The sequence below is a fragment of the Lepidochelys kempii genome, chromosome 1 (genome assembly GCF_965140285.1).
Source record: "Lepidochelys kempii isolate rLepKem1 chromosome 1, rLepKem1.hap1, whole genome shotgun sequence".
Classification (NCBI taxonomy): domain Eukaryota; kingdom Metazoa; phylum Chordata; order Testudines; family Cheloniidae; genus Lepidochelys; species Lepidochelys kempii.
Window position 1 is genome coordinate 246,295,174 of NC_136380.1, and position 27,509 is coordinate 246,322,682.

Here is a 27,509-nt window from a genome sequence, read left to right on the forward strand (position 1 = left end):
AAGATAACAGGTTCAATAGTTTTAAAAAGTTGCAACTGTTTAGAACTGACAGTTGTGCCTTGGAACAGCATGACTATAACACAGGATCCTAAAGAACGGGATCAGGGAACTTAAAAGTTTATTATGCCTAATAATGCAGATTGCTTTAAACATATATAGTGGTAATGCAAGTATAGTAGAGGAATCAAGAACTCAAATGTCAGGTTTCAGAGGAACAGCCGTGTTAGTCTGTATTCGCAAAAAGAAAAGGAGTACTTGTGGCACCTTAGAGACTAACCAATTTATTTGAGCATGAGCTTAACCAGAGCAGCTGATTTTCCAAAATAACTGGTAACACTCTTGGCAGTCAGGACCAGTCTGCCTGATGAATGTGACTATTTAGTGTATTAAACAGGAAATATTGAGATTAAAGGCAACATCAAAAAAGGAATGACGTTATTCTTTCTTAATAAGGACAAGCAACCTTTCAAGGGAAACTAAATCATCGGATCACACTTGTAAAGTGAATCCCCACCATGAAGCTCAAAATCAAATTGCATTTTCTGTCTTAAGCAAACATTTCACTTGGAACTGATGAATTTTGTGACACCAGCAATCAGAAGCATGACTGGAAACCCAATAGAAAATACCGCTACTCTCATTTAGGCAAAATCATCTGAGCATGGAATGGGGCAATTTGTGATACATTAAACTTTATTGCCATATTTTACAAACATTTTCTTGTACAATAAATATGGTATTCTTTTTTAAAATTTGCACACCACACAGTAAAACTCATTTTATTTTTTCCACGTAGAAATAAGCAGCTGATCGGGTGTAAAAAAAACCCACATGAAGTTGAAAGTAAAGCTAATTCAGTCTGGGTTCTAATTGTAATAATACCATCTTTCTGAAAGACATGTAATGAAAAGTCAGTGACGACTGAGAATATAAGACCAGAATCATCATTTACCTCCACATTATGTAGTCACTTACACCAGTGCAAAGTTAGTGTAAAAAGAACCAAATCAGAATTTTCCTTTCTCTCCCACTGGTAGCAGTGTTTTAAACTTGAATAGGTGTAAAGGATAAGACAGTTGAGAATCGGGGACCTATGTTTCTGTGTCAGACTTACAGTTACTTATTTTTGAATATTTAAATTAGGTACTATTATTCTCAATATTACACGGAATAATGTTGTAGAAGAAATTGTGCAGAATAGTACTACACCAAATCCCCTTTGCTGCAGTGTGACTACTTGTTTAAATTTCTTCTTCATTCCCAGATGTGCTGATTTTTCCCCACCAACTCGTGGCAGAAATGTATGCCTTTATTTGATTATGTTCTTTGCCAAATTCATTTATGTAGGTCATCGGAACTTGAAATAGCAAATTTGTTAGAAGACAAAATGCTGAAGAAGTATTTTGGTACAGAGGATCAGTTCTCAACCCGGGCATTGGGGGTGGGGGGTGTGTGTGTCACAAACACGTCTCAGAGGCTTATGAGCATTCTACCCTTCTCATCGTGATAAATAGAAGGGAGTTCCTGGCTAGGCCCTTGATCCTACACCATTCAAATCAATTGAAGGGTTTTTTAATTACTTGAATGGGAGCAGGATGAAGCCCTAGATGCAAAGAGGGCCCTGATACAGAAAGAAAGGAGAATCATCATGTGGAAAAGGATGAGACTTGCTGGTATAGCCATTTACTTAACTATGGCCCCAATCATGCAACTGATCGCAGATTCTGCATGGGCACACCACTGCATCAACTCAGGATGCCATTGAAGTCTGCAGGTCTCCATACAGGTTCAGCACTGCACCTGCACACAATCTCTTGCCAGACTGGGGCCTATATGTGTCTAACTCATGAACAAAACTCAGGAGAATGTGGGCCAAAAATCTCTGGTTACTTTCCACTGTTTGCTTTTTGTAAGAAAGACAAAAATGAATAATTTTAATCACTTTATTTCTTGTTCAAAATACATATGAAACAAATAGAATAAAATTATATTTCAAATGTGTTCTTTTCTTTTTCTTTTCTTTTTTTATAAAATTATCACAAACTGTACACTTCATAACATCTTTTGAGGTTTCATTGTTACATATTTTTTCAGAACTGACAAATAGATTCACACTTTCTAGAGAATACATTGTAAAAATACTGTAATGTGTTACATCTCTTAAAGGCTAGTGCAAAAACATTTACTATCAGTAATACAATTATATGCTGTCAAGTTTCACAAATGGCTGTTTAGCGCGTACAAAAAGCCAGTAACACGAGTTCCAAAAAGATTTTATTTTCTTTCCCCTCTATAATGCAGAAGCCATAGATATTGACTCGAACAATGGCTGGGTACCAAATCACAAACTGCATTTAAAAAGTCACACCATGAACACTGAATAAAAGGTACCAAAACAGTCAAGTATTTAATTTTAGATCCCAGTCAACCAATACCACATAGCAAGAAGAGACGAAAGCTTAGAATAACTCTGGAGTTCTTCATAGGCTACATAGATTTGGCAAAAGTTGTGATCTAATTGTAAAGATTATCTTAAAGGTAGGCAGTTTATTGGTGATTTTGGGCCTAATCCAATGCCCACTGAAGTCAGTGGAAGGATGTCAGTGGGATTAGAATGGGCTCTTAATTCTAAAATGTTTTAGATTTATATTTTGTATTTTAGCCCTCAACTTTTCCACAGGCCAGGAACCCAATCTTAACTTCCAACCTTTCAGGTCATTCGCTCTTGAAAGCGACTTCGCCATAAATAAACAAAATATTCTCTTGTGAAAAAAATAGAGTCCCAAAGGCTAAATCCTGTTCACATCACCTCATTCCCATGAGTAGTTCCACTGAAATCAATGGGCTGGAATATGATTTGTGTTACATGCCCTCTCAAAGGAGTAAGAGGTGTAAAGAACCCACTTTAGCTCCTACACAAATTAGTTGGGCTCTGATATGGAGTGCACAGGGTTAGGTGCCACTAACTTGGAGGGTGAGGAATAAGCAGAGATAGGTGGGGAATGGATGGAAACTTGACTCTACCTCCCACATCCTGGTTAGTGCAGCTGAGCTGGCATGAGGGCTGTTGTAATTTACTGCTAGTATAGGGTAGGAGTAAGACTCTGATACAGCCGTCCATCTCTATTCAGCAAAGTAGTTTAGCAGGTGCTTAACTTTAGGCACATGCCCAAGTCCCAATGACTTAATGGGACTTAAGTTTCATGTTTTTCTGTATAGGAAGAGACTTAAGCATGTGCTTAAATCTCCTAAATGACTGTCCCCAGATCAAAGCGGAAAGAGGGAAGGAACTGGGAACTGGAGGAGTGTCCTCCTGGTCTGCTCCTGGGGTGGTGCAAGTAGTTGCTACCCCTGGCTCAGGGCTGTGCCTATAAAGCCCCATTGAGACTGCTCGTGTGAGCAAGGTGGCAGTGTTTAGACCTACATTTGGAAGAAGCGAAGAAAATAAACAATCTGAAATATATATAATTTCTTAAATTAATAAGTAGTTTTCTACTTGGTATTCTTAGCAAAAGTATATTTTATTTCCTATTTTTCATAGAAATATATATTGAAAATAAGTGCTTCATGTTTGCTGTACAACAGGATGAACTAAGGGTGACACCGGAAAGGTCTACTCTGTCCAGACACACGCCGAGCTTCACTACTAATATGGCATCAGATGGAAAACTCTAGGCTACAATTAAAATAAAAGAGCCAATAAAGATATGTCTGACCTCGACACCAGGCTACAGACACCAGACATTTTTATTTACTGAATCAGGCAGCTGAGGCTTACATTGCTTGCCAATGCTAGTCAAATCAACACACGTGACAGGCAATAGTTCATACTCTAGAGATGCACTGAAGACTTGAATGTAAACTGAATTGGCAGCAAACCAGAAGCATCAATAGTGGAACCTTCAGAATTAATTCTGCTTGCCTCCAGTTGGTTTGCTGGGTTCGTTTCATGACATTTTTACCTTACTCGTATATTTTATCATATGCAGCCTGATCCAAAGCTCATTGAATTCAATGGGGATCTTTCAATTGATTTCAATGGGCTTTGGATCAGGTCCATGGGGCTGTGCTTCAGCCCCTTGTCATCTGTCTTGGTATTGCAAAGAAATGACATACTAAAAGGAATAATAGAAAACTGGACACTGCCTGAACACTCATTTTTACTGGGTACATATAATGGCAGAGATGTAAAATATGACTTGGACATTTAAACAAAACTCCAAACCCCTCATTTTAATTAATATAAGAACAATTACTTCAAATACAGAAAGAACAGCAGCTTACCTGCTTAAAAAAATCTTGGTGTGAAAGACTGCTACAATTTTTATATATTGCAACTAAAATGGTAACAGATTTTAATAAGCTTCCTTTACCAATGCAAAATATAAAAAAGTGTATTATTTTTAAAAGTATATTTATATCTTTTTAAAAAGCTAAATGGAATAACTTTGTGCTCTATTCTTTCAATAATTATTAAAGCTGCAGTATTGTGTTATTTTGTGGTTTTATTGGGTTGAGGGTTTTTTTTTCTTTTTGACAACAGAAAGGGTTGCAATTTTTTGTCCTACAAGTGTTTATCACTGAGAAGGCTTTCAAAGTACAGTGTACAGCTTTTTTCTTAGCATCTCATAAGAATAAATATTTCTGCTAACAGATTTTTAAAACCTTTCTTTGCATAATGTTATATCCCCTTCAGTTCATGAGTAGATCAATAGTACCACTTTTGCTGCTGGTAGATAACAAATTATCAAAGTTGCATCTCTTGTAATAAAAAGAGGATCACTTACTAACAACCCTCCTTGGGCAGGATTCTCATTTACTCCATTTGTGCATGAAGTGGTTTCAGAATCAGGCCTAAGGTCTTAAGAGGTTTCCCCTCAGGCACTGCTTTAATGTATACCACCTGGCTATGATGCACAATGGGTGTTGGCCAGTGGTGCCAATTCAGATTTTTCCTATGATGGGGTGGAGTGGGGAGGGTTTCTTTCCCTCCACCTGGGTCTCTGTTCTAGTTCTTGCTCCTCCGAGGGAGACCTGGCATCCATGTGGGACAGAGAGAGTCTCCCTTTCTCTTATCCACACTGTGCATGAGTTCGTGGCACCAGGAGTCAAGCAGGGTCCCCAGCCTCTGCTGTACAGGAATAGATACCCCATGTGCCAGTTTGCTGCACAACTCACTGATATTTGGCCTGGTCTCCCATCTGTACGGAGGAGCAATTGGGTCAAATTTCAGTGGCATTGTGACCATGCAGCTGGAGCAATGCTCCAGACCACTTCAGCACTAGCTATACTAATTTGGTACAAGACCACTGCTTAAAAATGGTCAGGCCATGCCCACCCTGGTTCTGTGGCCTCTGGAACTTGGAGCAAGTGCAAAAACCCTGGGCTAGGGGAGGCATTCACTCCCTCCAATCCCCAGTTGGCACCACTGCCCTCTGCCAGGTGAGAGTAGCCAGAGCGCAGTCGTGCACCAGCCAAGGCCACTTTCACCCTAACATGGAGCACAAAGGTCTACCAGTGTAGATTCAATTTCAGGACTGGGGCTTAAACACAGTGAAGCAGTACATTTCATATTCAGCAGTCCGACTATACCCTGATAATAAACGTGTACTGATTTGGGGGAACCTGACAGATGAGAAGGTTAAAAGGTTCAACAAATTAGTCAAGCCCCTGTGCTAAGGGAATAATTCAAGTCATTAGACTCTCTTATCCTCTCTAAAGCTGAAAAGGAACAAAAAAATAACATACCATAAAGTGTTCTTTGGAGGTTCATTCTAATCTCCTTCCTCATTTTCTGTGATAATCAAGGCTCCCTTCTGATAAAGAAGTCCACTCACACACACTCATGTGCTAAATACAATAAAATAATTAGATTTCGCAATTCTAGATCCCTTTTCATCCAAAGGTCCTCAGAGCTCTCCACAAACATTAATTAATTAAACCTCACAAAAACCCTGCAAAGTAATGACTCTATTAGAATCACTTCAACCTCTGCAGAAACACAGTCACCTCTGGGGTGAAACACTCACTGGTTAGCAGCAAACACCACCACTTTGCAACTGCTTAGGACAAGAGAAGAAGAACTCAGAATCCAATTGAACCTGTATATGTAACTTTAGATAGAAAAAACAAAATCAGTTGGAGTTTGGACTGGACACCAATCCCACTACCTCTATTCATACAGAAAGAGCTGTTGGATATTAAATGAGAAATACACTGTAATCAGGATTTCAGTTTTGTGAGTCCTCCTCAATAGGTGCAGGATGGCTACACCCATTATCTTCCTTCTTCAGGAAGCTGTCACAGAAAACCATTGACCCTGCTCCAGTGAATCATGGTCATCAGAGGTGCAGTAAGCAGCATTACTCCCATCTCCTTCCCTTCCAGCAGGCAGCAGGAGAGGGAAACACACTATCCCTGTGTTGCTACTTGCTGCTAGATTGAGTGGCATGGTGACCCCTGCATTGTTCTGTGGCATTAGTCTAACTATGGTTCAGATTGAAGAATGGTATCTTCTGAATCACATCAGCACTTACAATAGGTGCTTCCTAGTAGGTCTTCCATCCAAACACGCACCTGGTCTGTAGCGATTGGAAAATGTCCTGGGCTCATAGCACAGAAGGCTGGTCTGTTCTAATCTGTGCCAGCTGCCAATGCCATTAAAAACCATTGCAGCGGCAGGGGATCAGTGGGTCATGAGGAAGCTCTGGCTATGTCCCTTTTGCCCGAAGTATGCTGCAGCGGGGAGGGTAGGCACCGTTATGACACCACGTTAACACCTTCGAATCCTCTTTGCAGGGGAGCTAGAACTGCTGGGTTTAGGGACACTGCTCTAGGAATAGGCAAAGTACCTGCAGTATGGCTCAGGCCAACTGGCACAAACACAAGGCCATGGAGAATCAGACCCAAAATATTCACTTTTTTTATGGAAGTGGAGCTTGCTGCATATACATTTTGTGACTCAGTCCATACAATGTCACTTTACCCCTGCCTTTAATTTTGTTACTCTTTTTTTTTTTTGACAAGCTTTTATAAAAATCAAGTGCTCTTCAGAGGCTCAATTGGCTCTTCTCCCCTCTCACCATGAGTTAGTGACTCGGATGCTAAAAAAGGGAGCTAAATGTCTTGTTATGCTGTTAAATCCTCATTTCCCTTTCTCCTTCATTTTCATGCAGCTCTCACTCTGGATTCATTTGATTAAACAACACAGGCCCCCACCTCCATAATCTTTCGCCCTTTCTCTGCTCCTAAAGGAGCTTGGCTTTCCAGGTGAAGAATATCAAAAATATTACTCTTACATTTTAAATAAAATCTCAAATATTTATCATTTTTATTTTTGGGGGGTAAAATATGTGCATCTACAACAGTGTGTTCAGGTGAAAACTTTTATTGACATTCATTTGGGATTGTCTGCATAATATATAAATGGCAAAGCTACCTGCGAGTGATGCAGCTGTCAGGGTTACAGGACTAACGGCAACTCTGTCCTCTTCCTGCGCGCGCCCCCTCAGGCATCAGGCCTCATGACTTTACCTCTCCTGGATGGAATTCCCGAATTCCCCCATTTTTAGACCAGGCCCTGGGCTACAACACCCTGTGTATTGACCATTCTTATCCAGCACATCTAAATGGGTTTAGTTATCTGTCGTTCTTCCCTTTGGGAGTCTGTGACCAGTGATATAGATAATGGCCAAATCACTTCCATAAAACAAATGGATTGTTCATTTTGGCAGAAGGAAGAAAGCATTTAGAGAAAAAGAATTTTAAAATGCCCACAGTTTACATGCATGTCTATTTTACCTAACTGTTTGCCCTGAGGTAATCTAGGCAGGCCTCACTTCTGCAGGCCCTTTCAGCGGGTGCCTGCACCTTAGTCTGGTTCCCATGAACAACTCCCCCATCTCCTGAGAGAAAGAGAAAGAGACCCTCACTGCTATAGTCCTTTTGTTTTTGTGTTCTCAGGCGGTGAGCTTTCTGAACAAAACTAGTTTTGCAGGTTGACTGGGGAGGAGGTAAAGTCTTCAAAGATAACAGTTCAGGCATTGTCCCTTAACAACTCTCAAGCATTTGAGGTGTGGTGTATCTTGAGTCATTGCAATGTTTTTGGAGATGCTGTCTATCAGGTAAGACATAAAACCAAGGCCCTGAGCACTTACTGTCTTTAAGAACCTTGTAGCACTTTTCACAAGATAGGAGATATTAGTTCCATTTTCCTCTTTGGTATATAAATCCCTCATGTAGTTTCATTTGGATAGATTATTCTCTTGGATTTCCAGCCCTTATTTTCCTGTGTGTTGCTGAACAGCTGCCAACTTCTAACCCAGAAATGAGAGAAGGCATTTCTGTATATAAGAACTGAGTTCATTTCATATAATGCTTTGGGATGAAATGTACTATATTAATGTAAGGTTTCAGAGTAGCAGCCATGTTAGTCTGTATTCGCAAAAAGAAAAGTAGTACTTGTGGCACCTTAGAGACTAACCAGTTTATTTGAGCATAAGCTTTCGTGAGCTACAGCTCACTTCATCGGATGTAAGGTATCATTTGTCATGACTATGACAAAAGACAGTTCAGCATCTCACTTCATTCCTATACTTGCTGCTTCTGTTTCCCCTTCCCACAACCTTTCTAGGCACCCTCTTTATCACTGCCTCAATAGTGCATTGAGGCCCATCATGAAGAATGAATACACAGCATGAATATCACAAAGATTACCTGCTCTAAAGAAGTGTTTTGTTCCACCAACTTTGCAGTTGTGCGGTTCTTATCACAATCTCATCCTGGTTATTATCCTATGTTTTCAATAGCTCTGTATTCCATCATGTTTGGCAGTTGTACAATTTTCTAGAAGTTGAGTGCTTAGATTTTTGAATGATCCTCATAAGCCAGCTGGAAGTGAGTTTGTGAATAAAAGGTCAAAACTGGGTCTCGTTTCATATAAGAGGAACGAGGAGCCAAGAACATTTTCTCTCTAAAATATTCAATAATTCTACCCATCGCTGGCTTATCTGACTGACTTTAAATCATCTCTGGTCCAAAAGCTGCCTCACAATCTACTTAGCAATGCACATTTAGGTCATATTTTATGTCAACAGAATTTTCAAGCACATTCATTTGAATGCACACAAAACCCGTATTTTGAGTCAGGGAATCTCTCTTCCTATGTTTTTGTTTAGCATCTAGCACCAATGGAAGCCTATTTCTCATTGGGCTTCTGGATCCTATTGCATTGTAAATGCTAAATAATCATGATTACATATATTGTGTGTGTAAGTACTGGAGTATTTTCAAAAGTAGATTTTTGCATGCTCAGATAAATACTTTCTCAAATTTTGCTGGCATATTTATTGAACTCCTTTGAAAAGGTAGCTTTTTAAACACTAAAATAGTCCCGTTACATATGTAATGCTGCTATGGCTTCCCACAGGGCAAGTTACTGTAGACCAAGCCATGATCTGGGATTTTCAGTGCACTGTAGCAGCATCTACACGGGATATTACTCCATGGCAAACTGTAGAGTAACACCCTGGTTTGCTGGGCAGTAAATTGCCAGGTAGATAAGCCCCTAGTGAGTGTTAATATAATTTCTTAAATTCTCCAACATTTATGCTTTTAAAAATGATTTAAAGTGTTTATGTGCAAAGTATAAATCTACCAATGAAACTTATGAATCATCATAGACCGTTTATATCCCAGAAACCATCTAGGTACATATTTTCTTCATGGGTTAATCATCATCACCCTAGAAACTGATAGTCAAGGCTTCCAAATAGATAAAATAAAAGCCAACAGAAAATAAATGAAAATACAAAAGTAAGAGGAAAGGATGACTGGGTAAGGATTCCCTGGAAACTGAACAAATTGCTAAGCCTTATGGGTAGACGTGGTTAGAAATTAGTTTTTTCCTGAGAAAAACTTTGATGAAAATTAAAATTGCTTATTTTCATTGAAATGTTATTTCTGAATTTTTTGGTTTTAAACTGAATAATTTGCGGTTTTGATCACTGAAAACCAAAAGTATTTCAAGTTTTTGGATGTTTTGTTTTTTGATGAAAACCAGATAAGAATATGAAAATGGCCATAGTGAGTCAGACCAATGGTCCATCTAGCCCAGCATCATGTCTTGTGACAATGGCTGGTGCCATATTCTTCAGAGGGAATGAACAAAACAGGGCAATTCATTGAGTGAAGCACCTCCTGTTGCAAGTCCTAGATTCTAGCAGTCTGATGTTTAGGGGCATCCAGAGCATAATTTTCAACAAACGTGGAAATTTTTGAGAAAAAAAAATCCATTTAGTCAAAAAAGCCATTTTGATGGAAAATGTGTAACCTGATGTATTTATGGGTTACTGCAGTCCCTGCCCTGCCACTCAATCTAGCAACAACTAGTAGCACAGAGATAGTGTATTTCCCTCTCCAGCTGCCTGCTGGAAGGGAAGGAAGTGGGAGTAATGCTGCTTCCTGAACCTCTGATGATCATGATACACTGGAGAAAGGTCAGAGGCTTTCTATGGCAGCTTCTTGAAGAAGGAAAATAATGGGTGTAGCCATCCTGCACCTATTGAGGAGGACTGAGAAGGGCTTTCATAGATTCTAAGGCCAGAAATCCTCTTGAGGCAGTACAGGGGAAAGTCAGTGTCAGATTACTGCTGCTTGAATACAAACCTGGTAGAGAAAAGGTTGTAGGAAAAAAGCGGCGAGGTGTTGGGAAGATGGAGGGGGAAGAGACAAGTCAGTGGAGTTTGGCAGATCTACAGTCCAGATTAAAGAGGGCGATGTGTGAACTGCATCAGCCCAGTTTCAGTGGCTATTTGTGAACATCTGCTTCTGTTTGTTTGCAGCCCCACTAGAAATCCAAACCTACCCTGGTTTTCAAGTTCCACTCAGACTTTTTGCATAGACCTACGGACAGCTTCATTGTTGTTCAAACAGTGTTTTATGGGTTTTTTTTTTAACTCATTAGTATGGTGGGGAAACACTTCATTATTTACCCAAGAGACCAGAGTGGCTCATAGGAGAAATTTGCATTTGGGCTTTTCCATTTTATAGTGTATTATTGTAAGTATATATAAGAGCTGAACAATTTTTTTGGAGCCACTTAATTCATCATGTAAATACAGTTCATATGGGTGGAGTTTGCTGTTCTGAAAGCATTACAAATTCTGTAGTACAAAAAAATTTCTTATGAAAAATAATTTCTGTGCCCAGCCAATTCAAGGTAAATTAAGGCTTTTAGAAATGTGAGTTTTTCAAATGGCCAGATGTTATTGGAATATATTTTACACAAACCACTTGCTAAGTTTGATTGTGTTTAAATCAAAATAATATTTATGATATTTCGAATATGCAAATATAGGTAATCAAAACATTTCTTCAATTTTTTTGCACCTTGTCTACAAATTAAGCACAATTATGTTTCTTAAAAGCTGGAAGGAAAAGTTATTTATTCATTCACTGAGACTTTCTTTGCTAAGTTTTCACTCTAAGTGAACTTTTATGACAAAGGTGTACACTTTTAACATGGTGGTCTTCAGAAAAAATGGTATCATCTAAGGCTCCTAATCCTGCAAGAAGCTACACACGTGCATAACTTGTGAGAAATCCCCTTGAAAGGAATGGAATTGCTCACATGGTAAATGAAGCACAGACTTAACTTTGCAGGATCAATACTCAAAGGATCAATGAAAAAATAAACCATTTTACATTACTTAAATACATCACTGATAAGGGCACAATAAGAAAAACAGTCTATAATCTACAGCTAGATTTTTTTTGAAAGTCGGATGCCTAAATTTAAGTATTTCAACTCATATGAGTAGGCACCTAATTAAGCAGCCTGGTTTTTCAGAGGGGCAGAGCACCCATAAATCAAGTTTGGAAACACAAGCCATTAGTAATAATTTTATGAACAAAAAAAAGAGCACAAACTGGATTATTATTCCTTTGGTTCTGGATAATAATTTAAATCCAAGAAAGAGATCATTTAAATATCTTGCCACTTATAATAAAACATACATGATATTAATAGAAAATGATGAAACAGTTATAAACAAGATATTGTTCATTAGTGAACACTAATGCTACATTTGATTGTGAACTTGTTAGCTTTTTTTGGATATTAGATGCAAAAAAGTGCAAAGAATATGCAGTCAACTGTTACAGTACCACATTACAAAATAGTAACTTTTGGGGCACAAAACCCCATTTCCTATAATACTTTATATTAAGATAAATGTATACTCAAAATAGTTTTTGAATCTCGAGATATATAAGTATGTCTCTATATCAGCCTTGCAAAACTATCACGAAAATTTACCAGCCCAGGCACAAAATCTCATGATGATGATGGTGATGAAAACCAAATTACAGTTTACTCTCCTATTTAAAAAATTTACATGCCCAAGGCAAGTGGATGAGTAAAACTTTGCAAGGCTGTATGTATATATATTTATTTATTAAAATATAATCTTGAGGGTTAAAATACCATGGGACAAGAGGACCAAATCTCTAGAAGGAAACAGTTTCTATAGGATTCAGCAAAGGTGGCTTGCAACGAATTTTTTCAACCGTTGGTCCCTTTTTTTGTTTTTGTTTACAGTAATATAGAAAGATGGCCTATGTGTTTGTGTATGTAATTATTTTATGCTTGGTTTTACTAGAACATCAAGACTAACTTTCTGTGGTTTTTCTGGAGGAAATAATAGACATCTCAGAGCATGTTTACTGGGAGCTATCACACCCTAATTAAAAAGCTGGAGGTGATGGATTTTTATAAATAAATTATTTTTCCAAAATGTTAGTCACTGAAATAAATAGGTATTAACAGAGCCAACCAAACCCAAAAGATTTTTTTAAGTCTGAGTAAAAATCCCCTCCTCTCAGTTTTCATTCTCTTGACTTCTGTCATGTCAGAATTTGGTAATTCTCCCAACATTACAGAGTTTTTCTGCATAAACAGGACATACATTTCTAATTTTAAGCTGTTTTGGGATTTGTTTTTAAACTGAAACCTTTCTGGCTTTCTTTATATGTCAAAAAGAAACAAGCAAACAAACAAACAGAAAAAAAGGAACAACCCTAATTAATTTTCCTATTGTAGCTCATCTTTAAAAGTCCAGGGCCCAGTCCTGCAGCCTTTTCTCTGTTCTTACTCAGTACAAATTCTCTCACTGAGCTAAATTGGAGTTTTACTGAGACTTGGATCAATACTGCAAAGTAACGTGCTAGTATTTGTTCAGTTTTTTTAACCAACTAGCTTTAACTGATGCTCAGTTTGTATTTTTTTCCTTGAATATTCTTGAGTTTACTAGTAGGAATGTTCTATGAGTTAGTAACATTTAAGTTTCTACCTCACTATATTGACAGAAGGCAAATTTCAAATTCATAATCCCAAGTATTTTCACTGGATGCCTGATTCTAAGAAAAACACTTATCCAGTCCTATTAAATTCATAGGAACAGAACAGAACCAATCCCATGCGAACAAGGCATCCAGTCAAAATAGCTTGGATATCAAATACCACATAGTTGTCTCCATAATGTCAGTAGGATTGTTGTAAGGGTTCAACTGCATGCATTCATTTGCAGGATATGGTCCATAGGACCTGAACTAAAACCAAATGAATTCAATAGGATCCTTTCCATTGACTTCAGTGGGTTCTGGTGCGGGCCCATGGTGAGCAAAGTAACATTCAAGACAATCATAGAGAAACTGGACATTATGTTGTTAGAATTGTTTTTTCCTAGTACATCAAAATCTGTAAACGTTTTCTTTAATGGTCATATACGGTTTAGTGCAAAATTTATAATTTATAGGCAAGTTACAAAATAAGTGCGGTATATGACAATTTTGCTACTTTAAAAGGAATAGCATCATAAACTCCATTTATTTTCAAGTGCTAGTATATATGTATTTGTTTTTTTCTGATTTCCTTCCATCTGCAAAGAAACAGGTTGTATCAAAACAATACTTTATGACAGAGAGAAAAAGGAATATCTTTGCATAAGGAAGGAGTATTTTGGCTCAAGTGAAATTCATTCTTAAGAAATTATTAGGAACTCTAATATAAGACTTAGAACAGGAAGAAAATCTATTTTAATACAAAAATATGGATACAGTTCATCTCAGGAAGCCAAACCTTTTGTTAATGTAGGTGTGATGGACATGGAGCTTGGACACTGGATGTGATGAATCCGTTCTCGTGCCCTAGGGTGTAGGTGGTGGTTTTGGTGATGAACAAGACCCCTGGCTATCAAAACTGGTTGCCTGGCCAGGTAACTGAAAGAAAAGTTTTAGTTTTACAATCATCATCAGGTCTCTCCACTCATCATGGTTATTTCTGAGGATGAGAGAGTCATAAGGACCCTCTTCAAAAGATGGAGCTGAATTGTACCTCCAAATGAAAAAGACATTTTTAGAAAATGAAAACTTAATCTGAAGTAATTTTTATGCCTCAGTACACCCCTCCTGGAGAATTAACCATGGTAAGGAAACTCTTTTGGGGGGACCTCATAAGGACCCTCCCTGAATCATTCCATTTGGGTGTGGTTTGCTTCACCATCTACTGAGTTCTGTCTCCAAACCGTGCATATATGCTGGAGAATCCAGGAGGAGGCCAGGAACCTCTGTGCAGTGCCCTCTGAACTGTTCTGGCTCCAGCTTCCTCTCTCTCACACATTCCCTGAGAGTGTAGCTCCGGCAGACACTCCCCAGCTGCCACCGCCCTGGACGCTTCTTTAAGGGTGGTTCCCCACAGTAGAGGGAGCCATGAAATAGTCAGTGCTGCCTCAGGTTGTATCAGCTCTCAACTGGGTTATCTGCAAGGCTTGATTGAAGAGAAGGGGTGAACAACATTTGTCCCCCTGACCCTAATCCTAGCCTGCTCCCTAATGAACCCAGTCTGCACCTTCCCAGCCCGAAAGCCATGACTCCAATGGGTGTTATGGATCTGGAAGGATGTTGTCCTAAGACACTGAAGGGGATCTTCTCAAAGTTCACAGTTACACACAGAATTTTCCCTGCCTTAGGAGTAGAGGGTTCAAATAAGTGACTGTTTTAGCATTGCTGTATGTGGTGTGACAAAGCTCTGTCCTTGCCTCTATGGGTCCTGCATTTCCTGGCGGATTTCGCTAGCCTCAGAGGCTCACTGGGTCACAGTCTACAGAGACAAGGGTCACAGTCTACTGAGCCATTTTCATCATAAGCCAGCAAGGGAGGTGAGGAGAAGTTATCCTTCCTTGCACAGTCTCTGTTGTCTCCCAGTCTCAGTGATTAATCAGGGGGCAAAGGTGGGGGGGAGCCCGGGCCCACCCTCTACTCCGGGCTCCAGCCCAGGGACCCTAATAGTATCAGCTATGGTAGCTGACCTTTTAGAAACATGACATGTACAATTCCCTGGGCTACTTCCCCCACAGCAGCCCTCACTTCCTCAAGCTCCACTTCACCCTTACCTCAGGGCCTCCTTCCTTGTGCCTGATACAGTGTGTACTACTCAGTCTCTCCAACAGAGCAACTTCCTCCCACAGCTCCTGACATGCACACTCACCTGACTGACTGGGAGGCTTTTAACTAGTTTCAGCCAGTCCCTGATTGGCTTCAGGTGTCCCAATCAACCTAGCATTCTCCCTGCCTTCTGGAAAGTTCTTAATTGGCCCCAGGTGTCTTAATTGACCTGGAGCAGCTGCCTTTTCACTTATCCTGGTACAAGGGATTTGTTTAGCTTGGAGCTAATATATCTATCTCCCACTACTTTTCTATAGCCATCTGGCCTTGCCCCGTCACAGTGGCTACTGGTGTGTAGCCTCAACTCAGCCTACTTAATGGAGAAATCTAAACTCAATATTTTAGTGACACAACTCTCTTTAATGCTAATGATTTCAGATAAGAAAATGATTGCCCTTGAAATATTTACATTTACTACTCCAAAGTAATTAAAAAAAAGGAGTTCTTTTGGCACCTTAGAGACTAAGAAATTTATCTGAGCATCCGATGAAGTGATCTGTAGCTCACGAAAGCTTATGCTCAAATAAATTTGCTAGTCTCTAAGGTGCCACAAGTACTCCTTTTCTTTTTGCGGATACAGACTAACATGGATGCTACTCTGAAACAAGTAATTTTAAGCAACCCTTGGTAATCTTAAAATAAACACTAGGTAGCTGCTAAGAAGATTTGAAAGAACTTTATATCAAAACCTTGAGAGCAGAGCAAGGCAACTTCTGAAGTGACACTTTCAGATCAAAATTAAAGCCCTAAATCAGAACCTCACTGATTAAAATAACAGCATAAATCAACAAAATCATTCTTTAGACGTGAACTGAGTCATAGATTTCTTTTGACTGTCCACTATTTAGAGAAAATTCAATCCATAAACATAAGAAACTTCCTATTCAAGTGGAGTGCAGGAAGGTTTAGGAAGCGAAATGCATCCCTGAAGCCCAGGGTCAATTTCTGACCCCTGGCCTGCCCCAAAGTGGATCTCCATACCAGCCTTTTCAGGGCAGGGCAAGGTGCTTTTCTGCAGTATGTAAGGTATGCACAGGCATCCCCGCTTGGCCATTCAACCCTCTCTCCCCCTTCACACACAACTCTCATGCAAGATTTAAGTGGTGTGGAGGATCTTCCACAAGCTCCTCACATGGGGAGTGGTACCCACACCTTAGTGACTGTCATGATTCTCAGAGGCTCATGGAAATGAGTTATTAAATGCAGAGAGATGTAGCAACAAGTTGGCTATAGAGATATTCTACTTCTTACCTCTACCAATGGATGCCAATGAGTAATAGGTTTACGGGGGTAAGCCAGCATTTCATTCCAGTGATCTCTTCCAAGTCCTTCAGCATCAAGTCCTGTCCTACACACCCCGATCACCTCATTGTGTCCTACTCTGAGGATTACAGAAGGGCAGAGAAAGCTTTTCGTAATGCAGATAGATTTATTAACATCTTTGAACCATAATGCAGTTTGATTGGTTTAGCACAAAATGTTTTTGAAGAGGCCCAAAGTGTGCACATTATTGTTATTAATCATATTTATTACAGGATGACTGAAAAATCCCAGTCAGGTTTGGGGCACCATTTTGTTAGGAGCTATAAAATCACAGATGAAGAAATTGGCCCTGCCCTGGAAAGCTTACAGTTAGAGCCCTGCAAATCTGTGGATATCCACTTTAAATCCACAAATATCTGCGGATGCGGATAACCACGGACCATGTTCGCAGATTGGATGCAGATACAAATTTGGTATCTGTGCAGGGATCTACTTACAATCCAAAAGAACAGGCAAAGAGTTGGAGACAGGGATAACATACAAATAAATGACCATGGTTTTGAGTATGCAGTGTTGCGGCTGTGTTGGTCCCAGGATATTAAAGAGACAAGGTGGGTGAGGTAATATCTTTTATTGGATCAACAACTTCTTGGTGAGAGAGACAAGCTTTTTGAGAGTTTACACAGAGCTTTGCTTCGGGTCTGGGAAACTTACTTATTGTCACAGCTATTTCTGTATTGGAGCAGGTTCTCTCGGGGTATTTGAGTGGCCCATTCCATAAGATGATCTACTTCTCTGGTGGAGTGTCCTTGTTTGATGAAGGTGGTTAAGTGTGTTAAGCTGTGTGTCCCAAACTTTCTCCTTAGAGCATATTCTATGGTATTTGAGTACCTGGCTGTAGCTAACAGATTTCTTGATGTATTTGGGGTGGTTACCGAACCTATAAAGGTAAGCATCGTGATCCATGGATTTCTTGTATATAGTTGTCTGTAGGTTTTGAGTGTCACAGGTTAGTTAGTTACATGTTTTGCTGTTGTGTTTTAAATTGTGGGGAGAGGGATGATGATGAGTAGGAATTGGAGGAATGAGGTCCATCCAGGATCCAAGAGTAACTGCTGATCTTAAGGTATATTTTTCATCTTTAGTCTGTCAGAATAATTAGAACCTCAGGTACAGAAACATAAAAGGTAGATCTATGCTTCTTATCAAGGCATTCAGGGGTGTAACCATGACTGGCAAAAATCTTAACACCAGCTAAATGCTTAATAGTGCTGACTCTAACATTGATCTATTGTGTGACCTTGATCAAGTCACTTTCTCTCTCTTTCTCATTTCTTCCCTCTGCAAACAGGCAGTGATACTTATCTTCCCCTATGACAAAGCCTTTAATTCTGAATGTCTCTGGAACTCATGAGTAATAGTAGGTGTGAGTGAAGTAGGCTCTGCCCAAGCACTATTCTGTCAATCCATTTCTAACATAACTTGCAACCCCCAGGCTATTTTACTCATAGGGATGACGTTGTCCCCTTTGTGCTAGGAAACTGGGAAAGGATGGGAGGGGATGGAGCTCTGCCCTTATCAGAACATAAGTGGGCGATGCAGTTGTGGGGTATTTCCCTCCTCTATATGGAGACAGGAAGTAGGCAGGGCCAGGGTAATTGACCTGAAGTAATGAGTCCCCTGGTTGAATTATCTGTAAGAATTTAACCCAGGGTCTATAGAGCTAAAATATTTCCTACTGATTGAGCTAAAGGAATAACTCCATTCGCTGAAAGTTTTACAGACTTACAAACCCTTACACGGTCTAGCCACAGAGTCGCGGGGGGCGGGGGGAAGAGGGGAACGGAACGGACAAAGACTCACACTGTTAATGTGGGTTACATTTACATGACAATTTCCAGTCATGTTTAATTTTCTTCATACCATCATTAATGACACTGATAAACAGAAGTAAACACTGAAAGGTATGGTAGCTTTGAATCCTCCAGGAGAGGATTCAAAAGTGTTATTTTACTGACAGTGGATTTACTTAAAACACGAGGCAGTTAAAATAATAAATCAATTGCTATAATGAGGAAACCACTTGCTGAAGATTAATATTTTCAGGGGACAAATTGCACTTACCGATCATAGTCCATCACAGCAATGGAGAGGCTGACCTGGTCCACATTCTCTGGAGGGATATCGAAGATGATGGCCTCATTATAAATTGGATTAAGTGTGTTTTTCTTTGTAGTTGTTTTCCGCTTTTTCAGCCTTCGACCCTCACACATCAGTGAGACTTTGACATATGGATCTGAGTAACAGGAAGTCATTTTCACACACTGGTCTCAATGCAGTTGAAATGTAAAGCAAAAGAGCAGCACATTCTTAGCAAGTGAACATTCAGGAAAACCTAAGTTGTATAGGTATTACTGACATAAGACAACCAGAGCTGTCTCTGCTGCAATTTCAATTTCCTGTCTACTCAAAAGAAGGTTCAAGCAGATAGAATAGATACACCCACCTCTACCTCACACTCAGCCAGTAGCTCTAATGTTGACCTCTCCACCTTAACCAGTTCTCCTGAAGTTTTCCTGTGATAACCATATTAGTTAAAAAATAAAAGGAGGAGATTTTCAAAAGTGCAGAGGGCAGTTAGATACCTAACTCCAATTGAAAGTGAATGGGAGTTGTGTGTCTTTGAAAATCTCTCCCCATGTTTTAATGCTTCATTTTCTTTTAATTATCTTCTGCTATTATTTTAGCAGGATAGATTAATCCCCATTGTCCTACCCCTCCAGAAAGCAAAGCAAAACTTAACTAAAAAACAAACAAACAAACAAACCCCAAAACTTTGTAGGTGAAAATCAAAGTACAATATAATGCCAACTGTATCAAAACTTTCCACTGGCTATAGAGATTTTTAATGCTCCACTAAAGGGGTGTCTTCTGAAGAGCATTTCCATTCTGAAAAGTGTCTTTGGTACAACAAGACTGTGGATTTACATGTTTGCCTCGCAGTGCTTTCTGTATCAAGTTTCAGTTTACAACTTTAAAACTAAAACAAAACAACAGTCCTGCAAACTCAGCCTGAACTCTAACAGCCAACCAGTGTTTTATCTTACTCAGCATCAAAATAATAAATGTTGGGATGGCCAAATTATACCCTCTCTTTCACCTGCATAATCCCATTGTCTTCAGTGAGTGCCCTCAGTGACTATTGCTTTCAATGGCTTTGCTTGGAATTGTTCGGAACTTTGTAAACAATTTCGTTGATCATGCAAAAGATTAAACAGAATCCTCATTTCACTCTTTCTGAGCCATGTTGTCTCTGCACAGCTAATAAAAAGAAAACGCAGGAAAAAAACAACCCCCATTTTTTCCACAAAACTGAGCAGATATGACTCAGCATATTCAAAATATACATATTTGTTGAGTAAGAAGTTGTTGTTTTAATATAGCTACTTTTCAGACCAGAACCCCACGTTGTTAAGTGAAAAGAAGAATACCCACCCGAAGCGCCAGTTACATCCATGGCTTTGAGATTTCTACATTTGATTACTGTTAACGTCATTCGCCCGGCAGTAGGTAAATAGCAAAGGGAAAACATGATTTCACCCAAATCTATGCTTTCCTAAAAAGGAGAAATATGGTTAGAATTTTGTGCATTATGCAAACAGTTCAAACAATCCAAAATTGTAGAATCATTCAAAAAATGAATGTGGAAACCTATTTTGCTGAAGATCCAATCTCATTTAGATGTGTTTATAAAGAGATTATAAATAAACTTTTCAAAAAAAAATTATTTGAAGTACAAAAAATAATTAGAAATGGAAGAATATTTTGGTGACTGGCTTTTGAGGTTCAGATTGAGGATTTTAGTTCAGGAACAACCTCAGAACTCTGATGTTCCAGGCTGGTGGGACCAGAGGCATGTTGCATTCAGAGTGAGGAACAAGGAATGCTGAATGTAGGATCCTTGCATGCCATGGCTCCTTGGAAGTCATGGAGAGATACTAATGTCAGCTCCGGAAGGGACTTCGTGTTCTACCCTCCCAGCCAGGCAGTAAGGTGGTGAGGTATCAGCCTAATGTATATTCACATAAATTAAGCCCATTCCACAAATGTGTGAACAATTTGTGTGGATGTGAAAAATTTGCCTCATTTTGTGAGCATTTAGAGAGGTCATTGAACTTGTAAAAGTCATCAACATGAAGCTCTTTACCATTTCCTTCTTCTGTGTTCTATTGGTCAGACAGAAGGAAGGAAAGAGCAAAGTAGCATTCTCTACACTATCTTGTTCCTTCCTGGGTGCAACACAACCTTTAGGAAGGTGATGTACAAACCTGGGAAAGATGGACAAAGTCCAAATAGAAAAGGAGTACTTGTGGCACCTTAGAGACTAACCAATTTATTTGAGCATAAGCTTTCGTGAGCTACAGCTCACTTCATCGGATGCATACTGTGGAAAGTGTAGAAGATCTTTTTATCTATCAGAGGCTCGTTCACCTGCACATCCACCAATGTGATACATGCCATCATGTGCCAGCAATGCCCCTCTGCCATGTACATTGGTCAAACTGGACAATCTCTATGTAAAAGAATAAATGGACACAAATCAGATATCAAGAATTATAACATTCATAAACCAGTCGGAGAACACTTCAGTCTCTCTGGTCACGCAATTACAGACATGAAAGTTGCGATATTACAACAAAAAAACTTCAAAACCAGACTCCAGCGAGAGACTGTTGAATTGGAATTCATTTGCAAATTGGATACAATTAACTTAGGCTTGAATAGAGACTGGGAGTGGCTAAGTCATTATGCAAGGTAACCTATTTCCCCTTGTTTTTTCCTACCCCCCCTCCTGCCCCCAGACGTTCTTGTTAAACCCTGGATTTGTGCTGGAAATAGCCCATTTTGATTATCATACACATTGTAAGGAGAGTGATCACTTTAGATAAGCTATTACCAACAGAAGAGGTGTGTGTGTGGGGGGGGGGTAGGAGGGGAGAAAACCTGGATTTGTGCTGGAAATGACCCAACTTGATTATCATACACACTGTAAGGAGAGTGATCACTTTAGATAAGCTATTACCAGCAGGAGAGTGGGGTGGGGGGAGGTATTTTTTCATGCTTTGTGTGTATAAAAAGATCTTCTACACTTTCCACAGTATGCATCTGATGAAGTGAGCTGTAGCTCACGAAAGCTTATGCTCAAATAAATTGGTTAGTCTCTAAGGTGCCACAATTTCTTTTTGCGAATACAGACTAACATGGCTGTTACTCTGAAAAAAGTCCAAATAAAATTTCTTCCTATGGAACTTACTCATCACATTACATAGAGATATTATTTACATACAGGAGAGAGACACTGGCCAGAGATGGAACAAGGAAATAAACTGGCCCTGTTGCATAAATATGAAGCTTGAGAACTGAAGGATAAAAAAAAGAGATATGAATTATGGAGCCTTTCTCCCACGCATGTGTACAGTAATTTCCCTACAAACCAAATATATTTGACAGCAGATATGGTAGATATTGTTCAGGTATGTTTCTCCAGTGAAATCAACAAACAAACAAACTCTTTTTAAACCTTAAAAACACAAAAATGGACAAAAAGAAAGTTGTATAGTAAGAACTAAAGGCTCAATCCAAGACTAACAGAAAATAAGGGAGGTCTTTCCATTGACTTCAAAGAGTTTTGGCTCAGGCATCAATACCTATAGTTATATGGATAGTGAGAGATGTGCTGTAGATACTTAATCTTAATACATTTGAAGTTGGCTTATAAATATCATGTTACTGGGCCATTTATGGTCAAACAATTATGGTACGTGGAGGAGAACATGAAACATTTTACCATAATATGCCGGATTAATAATGCCTGTGTAGAAGGTGATACACAGTATGTTGCTGATAATTATGGGCCAGATTGGGACTCTTCATTCACATTGGTGAGCAATTACTCTCATGAGTAGTTTCATTGACTTCAATGGGATTTAAATTTAAATATATGCTTAAGTACAGTCTTTTGCAAAGGTGGATGTAACCACGTCCTTCATTGCTTTTCTGAATCAGGGCCACTAATTGTAGCTCTAAATTTGAGAATGTAGGTTTCAGAATAGCTTTAAATTATTTCTTGTACTATTAATAAATACAAATAACTGACTGCCCATGTGTGTGAAAAAGCAAAAAATAGCATATAACTTAAAAATTGGATGGTGCCTGCCTGCGAGTCCCAGTGATAATTCAACCTGGTGACGAACAAAAAATGCTCTTGACCATGCTTGTAGTTGTTTTCTTTACTTCACAGTGACTCAACAGACTTTCTGAGCTTCAGAGTAACCCATAGACATAGTGACAATCTTGGAAGCTTATTTAGATTGAATTTTGTGCAGGTCATCTTATATCCCACTCACATATGAAATATGTTTTAGAGTAACAGCCGTGTTAGTCTGTATTCGCAAAAGAAAAGGAGTACTTGTGGCACTTTAGAGACTAACCAATTTATTTGAGCATAAGCTTTCGTGAGCTACAGCTCACTTCATCAGATGCATACTGTGGAAAATACAGAAGATGTTTTTATACGCACAGACCATGAAAAAATGGGTGTTTATCAAAACCTTTTGTAGTGATAAACACCCATTTTTTCATGGTCTGTGTGTATAAAAACATCTTCCGTATTTTCCACAGTATGCATCCGATGAAGTGAGCTGTAGCTCATGAAAGCTTATGCTCAAATAAATTGGTTAGTCTCTAAAGTGCCACAAGTACTCCTTTTCTTTTTGCACATATAAAATAGTTTCCTTGGGGTTTTGTTTTGAAAATTAATAGGTTAATAGGCATGTGCCTATGTAATTTTCATTGCTTGACAAAGGTTCCAAATATTTCAAAATGACTTTTGCTCACATTCAGTCCACATCAGATGGAATTGACCACTTCACCTCTTCTCATACCTCTTATTTTGTGACACATTACTTTCAATTTTATAAATTACAATGCATTAAAAACACTTCTGGAAAATATGAATAAAACATAAACAAATGAAAAGAGACATTTTTCCACCCATTCACAAAAGGAGTGAAACGCCTTAAATTACCTTTAACAGTTTTGTCATATCTGCATGTTTATTCTAATACAGCCCTTTCAGTTATTAGTACTAATTTACGTACATGGGGCCAGATTATGACCCATGTATTTGTATGCAGAAGGTACTCTCTTTGCATGGATCCCACCCCATTACACATGGAAAGAGAGTGTAACTACCTTCATACCACCATCTCTTCCATGTCCCCTGCCCCCGCAACAAATACACTACAGATGCTTCTTAACATAGTCTAAGGTCCATGCTGGGGGAGGGGATAGAGATGGACTGGCCCAGGTAAGGGAGTGGGCTGGCCAGAGGAAAGACAAGTGGGACACACATCATCCTTCCATTTAGTCCTGTGGCTATTAAGAGAAAGAGCTAACATAGCCCAGGTGGTATGATCATTCCTAAATAGCCTTTAAGACCCATGACCACCTGGCTTACCTGAGGGCTACCACAGCCAAGGGGATGCCTTGGCAGAGTCTCTCTTTGGCTTTATCATGCATGTTAAGGTTTACAGCTATGATTTGTGATCTTAAATGGGAGTTTCTCTTTTAAATTAGATTTCCAAACACTTCTAATGGAAACAAATGAAACCACAGTTCCCAGAATACTCACGTAACCCAAAGTGTCGGAACGTTTGTATCATTCATTTTTTGTTAATGGCTATTTGTTTACTAAGCATGAGCAGGGTGCTCAGCACCATACCAAAAGTACAAATCAGACACAGATTGTTCCTGAAGTGCTTGTACAATTACAGCTGGGCAAAAATTAATGAAAGAAATTGCAAATGTTTTTCAAAATTTTAATGAAAAGTTGTAAGCAAAATTTCAAATTTACTAAAGGAGTTGACCACTCCATAAGCTAGTTGTAAAAACAGCAAAATATGTGGGGGGGAAACTTTCAAAAAATAAAAATCACAACATATTTTTTGGACTTTTCAAAATTGAGAATGTTTCCCCCTGCAGTTCTACTTACAATCTAAAACCCAAGCAAATATGGGGCAGGAAGATCCAGAGGATGATGGTTACTTAGATCTTTTAAAAACATTTCTTACAAATATCATAATTCAAGTGAGAGTGACATATTATGACTTTGTGATGTCTAATCTTTGGTTTAGTAGGCGATTGTTAGAATTATTCATGCATTAAAAAGCTGTCATTGAAAGTGCGTGGAGATGTAAGTGATATTGTAATGCAAGGGTGAGGGTGATATAGAATTATAGCACAAATTATGTTATATTTGGGATGGACACATTGTGCCCAATTCTTCCCTCAGAAAGCCAGATGTGGGGGTAATTTGTTATATTTGAATGGTAAGTTCTCATTGTACAGACTTGCAAATTCTTAGGATAGTTACTATGTCTTCCTCTCTGCATTCTGCAGTGCTTAATAAATAATAAATAAATAATAATTCATGGCTCTGGATCATCCCTTTTTCATCCATTTAAATATTCCATATACAATGTAGATGGAAAATGACCTTGAAAAATTACTATCCAAACACCCAGTATTTAACAATATGTTGGACATTGAAGGGAGTATGCAGGTTACCTTGAATATAAAGGAAAACATTATTTCTAAATTTCCAAAGTCTTCTCTGTTCCACATACTATTACATATATCACAGAAGGAAAACTGAGTCATCTGGGAAGCATGGATATCACAGGAAAAGTAGGCTATTTGGAATGGCCTACACCAGTTGTAGGAGTCTTATTCCATTGCAGTCCATTTATATGGTGACTGTCTAAAGTGACCATCAGTTAGGAATAGATTGCAGCTACTTTCAGCTATAGTACACTAGATCTCTGTTCACCCAAGCCTCCATTAGCCAGCTTTCCATATTAAGTGAACAACCAGCACACACCCTGAATGGTTGCTGATGAAACAACTCCGTGATTGTGCAATGAAAAAGAGAACCTTTCATCTAAAACAACGCAAACTGTTCAATTTTTTCCAGCCATGATGAACATGAGTGCTGCTGTAACTACAGCTGTGCTGTATACAGTATTGTATTTTAATGTGGTACTTTATGCATATTATATATTCTTATTGTTGTTAGTTGTTACCATTGGTATTGCTGTTTGTTGCAGCTTAAAACGCTAATTTCTGCATTTTTAAAAACTGGTACTGGTTACGAGAAGTAACGTTTCGTGTATGCTGTAAATAAAGAAGAGCGCTATGTTTTAATGCTTTTCCGGGAGGGGTCAGCTAGTTTAAAAGAAACTGCATCTTTAAACTAATGGATAGAAAGCTCTTAGCCCATTCTCCTGATTGTGCAAATTTTGGATTATCTGATCTGACCTTGGTCCCAATTAGGTCAGATGAATGGGGTTCTGCTGTGTGATAACTGCTCAGGTGATTTCACCCATTACATTGACATTTGTGCTCTGATGGCTGCACTGCTGGCCTATTGTAGAGCGAGTGTGCTTTAGAATCTTACTACTAGTAAATCTATTTTTTTTATTAAGCGTGTGCACAGTCATCTCGCCAAGTGATGGCATCTTCAGTGGCCTGATGCAGTTCTTCTAGGCCACCGCTGAACCTAATCAGCAGGCATTCGTCGACAATGTGCGTCATCGTCTGTGTTTCTCCACAGCTGCACAAAGGGCTGTCACGAAGGCCCCAGTGATACTGGTTGGCTGCACAGAGACCTTGTCCGGTCCAGAACCTGTTCAACAGGGACCATTGGTGATGGGGCAGGTCAAAACCAGGCGGGAAAATTGTGGGGTTGGCAACGAGGGACTGGTTGGGGATTATAACAGATATCCATTCCTCTTGCCAGAGTGTTTCTGCCCTAACATCCTGGTGTGGAAGATGAGATCATAATGTGCGACGTGATGGCAAACGTGCAGCTGGTGGTTTAAAAAGGTTAATGTGCAGTGGCAGGCTTGAGTTGGCGCATACTTTCTCCAGTAACTTGCTAGTGGCAACCTCTCGTCCAATATGAGGAGGAGCAATATTGCTCAGAACTGGGAGCCATGGGAGTGGAGTTGGATACAGGGTGTCAGAGGTGATACGCATGTTGGCATGTAACTACTTATCCACCAGTTTGGTGTGTGACGATCGGCTCCATACTGGTGCACAATACTCCACCACCAAATAAGAGGTGGCAAGAGGTGATGTCCGCAGAGGTGGGGCACGAGCACCCCATGACGAACCTGGCAGTTTGCTAAGAAGATTTATTTACTAAATAAATTAGTAAATCAGGCCCAAATGCTCTGTCCAATGTCTGGGGCAGTGCGGGGGGGGGAGGGGGAGGAGGATATTTCCATCCAGGGTGCAGAGTGGCTGAAGAGCAGCTCCACAGAGGTTACTATGGCCCAGTGAGCCCTTTCATGGGACTTCCCGATCTCCACAGGCTGAAGGCTGTGTTTATGCCTAGAAGCAAGGCTCTATACCCTTGCATTGTCTACACATATATCCTCCAGAGTAGCTGCTGAACTGCATCCATGGAGCAGGAGGCTGGAGTTACCCTTAAATTATTAAATAATATATAGTATAATCAGTCTACCTGAGGGAAACTTATTGCCCTATGTCTTGTGACAACAAATGAGTTCTGAATAGACTGGAATAGATACCATCCCAAAGTATCTAATCTCATCTATGCCATTTATAATGTGTCCATCACTGAAGAATCAAGGTATCAGAATTGAAATGAATGTTTCACT

At 39.3% G+C, this 27,509-nt stretch overlaps 1 protein-coding gene across 1 annotated transcript in view; it reads right to left on the reverse strand.

Moving 5' to 3' along the window:
- Window positions 1-14,205: 14,205 nt before the first annotated feature.
- The window catches only part of SYT10 (synaptotagmin 10), a 51,219-nt gene continuing 37,915 nt past the window's right edge, over window positions 14,206-27,509 (reverse strand). The window contains exons 4-7 of the mRNA XM_073329970.1: window positions 20,260-20,380; window positions 18,889-19,060; window positions 16,753-16,882; window positions 14,206-14,277 (exon numbers count right to left, since the gene is read on the reverse strand). Coding sequence (XP_073186071.1) covers window positions 14,206-14,277; window positions 16,753-16,882; window positions 18,889-19,060; window positions 20,260-20,380 — 495 coding nt within the window. The remainder of the gene's footprint in view (window positions 14,278-16,752; window positions 16,883-18,888; window positions 19,061-20,259; window positions 20,381-27,509) is intronic.